This window comes from Kickxella alabastrina, assembly GCF_025024165.1.
Source record: "Kickxella alabastrina strain RSA 675 chromosome Unknown BX661scaffold_106, whole genome shotgun sequence".
Classification (NCBI taxonomy): Eukaryota; Fungi; Kickxellomycota; class Kickxellomycetes; order Kickxellales; family Kickxellaceae; genus Kickxella; species Kickxella alabastrina.
In genome coordinates this window covers 1-5,591 of record NW_026251577.1, presented here as the reverse complement: position 1 = coordinate 5,591, position 5,591 = coordinate 1, and the positions used below count along the sequence as shown (strand labels likewise).

General features: G+C 44.1%; 2 protein-coding genes across 2 annotated transcripts; one reads left to right on the top strand and one right to left on the bottom strand.

Annotated features, from left to right (window-relative positions):
- The first annotated feature begins 2,490 nt into the window (after positions 1-2,490).
- BX661DRAFT_211927 (uncharacterized protein) lies at positions 2,491-2,676 on the top strand. Its single transcript, XM_051538733.1, has one exon. It carries the CDS (start codon positions 2,511-2,513, stop codon positions 2,667-2,669), a length of 159 nt encoding a protein of 52 aa, XP_051388447.1. The 5' UTR covers positions 2,491-2,510; the 3' UTR covers positions 2,670-2,676.
- A 1,191-nt stretch (positions 2,677-3,867) lies between these two features.
- Positions 3,868-4,266, bottom strand: BX661DRAFT_201756 (uncharacterized protein; the record flags this gene model as incomplete). The annotated part of the gene is made up of 2 exons (XM_051538486.1): positions 3,868-4,218; positions 4,261-4,266. The coding sequence occupies 2 exons, from the start codon at positions 4,264-4,266 to the stop codon at positions 3,868-3,870; spliced, it is 357 nt and encodes a 118-aa protein (XP_051388446.1).
- Between the last annotated feature and the right edge of the window lie 1,325 nt (positions 4,267-5,591).

Sequence of the window (5,591 nt, the reverse complement as noted above, 5' to 3'; positions counted from 1 at the left end):
GAAGCGCAACCAGGCACGCCAAAAGCTAGCCACCTTGTCGCGCCCAAAGTTTGTCGACCTCGTGCATGACGTCAATGAGGAGCTGAAAAGACGCTTCCCGCACAAAATTGACACTACCGAGTTCGCCACTGCATCTTCCAGGTATGACTCGATGAACATGGGCAATATGCAGAGTGCGTTGCCAATTGCACAGCAGTTCCAGAGCTCGCAGTTCGGACAGCAGTCGGGGTTCGGTCAGTACCAGATGTCGAGGTCGCCGCCGACAAGCTCAGGCAGCATCCAGGGCTACACCCATACCATTAATCCACCGGTATCTGCCATGGCATCAGCAGCGGGGCGCGGCAGCAGCTTTTCCCACGACGACGCAGACAACGACGCCAACTGTGGTCTGCGCAACAGTCAACTAGGCCAAACCGCCCGTGTGCCCACACCTGACCGTAGCGCGCGCATGAGCACGAGCGACCTTGAAAAGCTCAAGAACGAATACGAAATGCGACTCTCTGCCATGCGCAAGCGAGTGGGTCAGCTGGAGAGCCAAATGCTGGACCGGCGCGGCGACAGCTCCCAATCCCCCATAGATGCCGAGCAAATCAGTAATATTGAGCGCATGAACGCGGCGTTAGCGCAGAAGAACGAGAGGCTGGAGAACGAACTTAAGTTGTTGCGCGACCAGCTGGTTACCGCGAGGTCGGATGTGCCAGCGCTGAGGCAGGAAAATGACAAGCTGAGGATTGAACGCACAAGGTTTATTGAGCGCGAGCGCGAGCTCAAGGTTAAGCTTGATGAGGCTAGGGCCAAGGTGCGACGGCTCAAGGCCACCTCAGTATTTGCCATGGATCATGGAGACACGGAGCTGGTTCCGCCACCTGTGTTTGTTAACTCTGGTGGTGTCATTCGTCCGTCATCCGTCAGGGCATTCCAGGAGGCTGTTGAGGCGCTGCTTTCAGCCGTCAGGTCGGAGAACATGGATGTTGACTTGCCGAATGCCCAGTCGTTTGTGGTGGCTGCCTGTGGTGAACTCAACGCGGATGTGACCGCCTACCAGGCCGCCAATTCCGGAGATCCCAGCACATGGCCGTTGCCCAGAGACACCCTGGAGAACACGCCTGAGGTTGTTCTCAAGCTTGAGACTCATCTGGATGGCCTCGCTCATGCTGTTGACAAGCACCTGAACAGCATGGGTGTGCTACCTATTTCGCTTTTGGAGGCCGCCGCCAGCCACCTTGCGACTGCTGTTGTGGACCTTGTGAAGCTTCTTAAAGTGTGTTTCGACGAGAGCAAGGCTGCACCGCGCGCCACACAGGCTATGGTGGTGCCTGCGGTGGCAATGGCCGCCGCCGCCGCCACCGCCGCAGCAGCTGTAGAAGCAAAACAGGCACCAACATCCACTTCTGCGAACGCCACCACCACTTCTGCCAATAGATCCGATCAATATGGCCTGGAATCGAGCACCGATAACATTATTGCTGGAATCCAAAGCATGCTACAATTGGTGCGCGCGCCTAGTCCGGCTCCCAACGCCCTGTTTTCCACATTACAGCGGGTCATTGTGTCTATCCGGGAGACTATCAATATTAGTCGCGCCGAGTTTGATAATATTGAGACCGGGTCCGGTGCCAGTGAGCAGCTGAATGTGGATCTGTATGATCGGGCGGTGGCAAAGGGTGTTTTGGACGGGTTGGAGAAGGGGCATTTGCAATTGACTGATCAGTTGAACGATATTAATGAGGCTCATGATGCTGCTGGTGGGTCTGATATGGATAATGAGATTGTGAGGGAGTTGCTGAACGAGATGGCATTCAAACAGCGCTTGACATCGGCTCTTATTGATGTCGGTAAACTAACAAAGACATTGGTGCTTTGGCTAGAATAAATATTGTTTTTCCTCCCTATTTTACACCGCTTTTTTCGCATAAAATAAAAGATTTTGAGTATATAAAAGTCGAACGGCCAGATCACAGATTGCGTTGACATTGAAAAATGGGACTACAAGACCCCCGGTTGTGCATTGCCATTATTCTGCAGGACCCGGCACTACTTGAAGGAACCATTCGCGACAACTTTAATCCAATCAACGAGTACATCTACAACGAAGTCTAGGCGGCTATTAGCGCGGGCCAAATCTGCGACCCTCTCAATACTCCAATAGAGAAGTACGTTAAATATAAAAATAATAAACATTTTAACAAGGGGCCGTGGATCGAGGGTGTTGGGTTGAATAAATGGGTAGAGCATAATGGCAAAAAGTTTAGTGTCGACTAGAGACAGGTTATTGGTCTTTCCAGAGCTCTGTTTTGGCAGTGCAAGTGTGATACAAGGAATTGCGGCTTGTCTCCGGCGATTGATTCATTAATCAATCTCTAGTTAATTCCCTACTTGGATATGCGGGAATTCATACACACACATTAAATACTAATGAATATGAACAGTGGAGGCTGTTTATCCCTTAGCTTTCTTTTAGTTAATTTGTTCAATATATTTATTTTTAACATAAAAGCAAGTTTGTCATTATGGACGAAGCGAAAGTCAATGTGGATACAAAGTCCGACCAGATCATGCAAAAAGTGCTCCCCCGTGATTTCAAGGACTGCACCATGTTGACCATTGGGCACTGTCATGGACAGCGGCCGCATCCTGGTGATGGACCACGGCCAGATGGCAGAGTTTGACACGCCTTGTGACATCAGAAATGGGGGCCGAGTCACGTGACAGCGCAGACGCGTAAAATATGTTTATGATATTTTACGCGTACGGCGAATTCTGAATAGGGAGCTCTTCAGCTCTTTCCGTAGTCTCATCTCTATTAATATATATTATAGCTAGTCCAATTCTCATTACACGCCTGATGACCTGCTCGCCGACAAGAACAGTCATTTCTCGCAGTTGGTCAAGAGCATAAAGCCCAACCAGAGCTACTAGATAAAGATTTTCTATTAACAATTAGTTTTATTTTATTCAAATGATCACTATTGTCATAACATAATCAAGTTTTAATTTAAAAAGCGAGCAACCGAGTCAAATATTTTAAATATCATAAATTCTTGATAAATCTGGAGTATAATATGACAAGCAATGAATTGGTTTACAAATGTGATGCTTGCAAATGAACATTAACATTTTTCACAAAAAAATTTGAAAACGAATAAACAGCAAAAACGCCTGGCCAAAAGCAAAACCATTTTTTATTTACTATGTACGCACGCCCAATTATAATACCTTCATAAATACATTTTTTGTAACCATTTCAGAACAGAGCAACAAGTCCAGTTATTCGTGGCTGATTCAGACTGGTTGCTTGCTTGCACAGGTTACTATTACCCTGTCACGGGTTCGATACCCGGATTGCGACATAAATAAAATATGTTAAGCTTCTTGTTTAACTTAAATATTAGTGGACCGTGAGGAACAACAGTGACACAAGTTTCAATTGCTGCGCAAAGTCAGTGAGACGTACCCACCCATGGGATTAAATGTGCACTCTGAGTCCTTTAATATTTTTTTGCAATAAATTGTTGGCGAGTGATGGTGCTTATTTCACCTCTATTTTAAAAAATTAAACTTTTGGTGTTTACTTGGCTGATTTTCAATACGGTCGTTCTGTCAATGGTGGTGTTTTATTCTTGAATAATAACTCGCTGACTGTGTAAACCTATAAAAATTATAAGTAGACAGGGGGTGGTAGAAACCATCAGCGCAAATGCAGGGGCCATCATGTAGGGGAATCCTACAATGGCTGATGAGGCTGTAGGCTTGTGACGCTCTGCTGGAGGCCCACTGCACCTTCCAGATTGGTGGGGGTCTGGTAATCTGAAGGAAATCTTCACGGCCGCGTAACAATCCAAAATTGTGGTTGAAAGGAGTACTAAATCATCCGTGAGTCCATCGGCTGTTGCTGTATGCCAAGTCGCTGTAGGCCACCCACTGTAAATAAATGAGTAGCGCAGCAGCGAGCTGGTAGAGCTTGTAGAAGGCCGTCACCATTGGTGAGTTTTTGACCTCGAATGCTTTCCACATCGAGAGTGACAATGCGAGCCAATTGGTGAGTGCAGGCACTGTTTGCGGGAGAGGAGTGAGTGTGCCAGGCAATTGGGGCAGGGCATTGTCAGCTTGTGCTGGGGGCGCGCTGGGTGTGGTGTCTTCGGGGAATGCTGGTAGTCGTGATGGCGGCGGCTGTTGGAGCGGGAAATTGAGGTTGACAATGCCAGGGAGTTGGTCCCCCTCTTTGCTCGCTTTCTCGGCTGTAGCGCGGGTTTAGGCGACACTCATTAGTGATAGTTGGGAAACACTGATATTCCATTTTTGTTTTTGTTTTCCTTTGACGCTGGACAGCTTGCTTTTAATGTATGCTATTGTAAAAAGAGGCTACCACAAGCAATTGAAATACACCGTATCAATTTTTAATTAATAACTTTTGTTTTAACCATCAATGCAAATGTCCGCACCAAGTCATTGCTTTTATAGAAAAGAAAATTTTAGATAATAGACAAGCTTGAAATATTTTTATTTTTACTTTTACTTTTTTGTGTAGGAGCTATATGCTATTAATAGGTAATATACAAAGGTCGATTTATCCTTCATGTTTTCTTGCACCCAACTCCAAAAACAATATATAAGCATAGGTAAACAACGTATTTTTTTATTTTATTTTTCATATACTTTTTGCACTTTTAATTATACTTATAATATAATACTTGTTAAAACCCATGTCTTACAACGTAGAATTTATGTTTCCGTCAGGAATTGTAATAAAACTTATTCGTACTAACTAATTTTTATTAAAAATCCACTATAAGGGAGCTTAAAGAGCTCCGCTTATCTATTCGAAACTATCGCCCGTGAAAATAGAAATCGCGATCGTAAACAATCACAATTTCAAACAATCGCAAATTCCCAATTGCAATTGTCACGTGACATCGCAATAATTGATGTCACAGGAATCACCCTGAAATATGAATTGAAAGCCGCCACACTTCTAAAGAATCTTAAAATCAAATTGACACAAAAGTATCCTAAAATAGATTTCTCGAGCTATTACTTTTCTATTGGGACAGAAGAGTACAACCTGGCTAAGTATTCGAACAAAGACGATTGGTCACTGAAAGAACTAATGCCGAGCAATATTCCACTTGGTAGTAATATTCTAATTGCAATTGTCACAAAGCCTGTATAATCTCCATACTGTGCCATATAGCCACTGTGGTAGTACAATATAGTATAATGTTTTTAATATTTCTAAATATATATTGCTTACTCGACCCTAAAATATTTTAAATATTTATAATAATTAGAAAGTTATATTGTGCCAAACGGTTATTATAATTTGAGCATTTGCATTTGCATTTGGGGTTTATAATTGGATTGTATTGAATTGAATTGTTTAAATCTTGAATTTTATTTCCCAGAGCCTGAAATTGATTTGCAGATAAATTATTAATTCATTCTAGATCAAAGGCCAAAAATGAGACAGCTACCTAGGTCGTGTCGAATTTCTCCCAGCTCTGTCATTGTTGGTGGTGGTCGAATCTTTGCTGGACATTAATTTAAATTGACAAGCTGAATCATATGCTAATGATTCACATTGGTCTAATAAA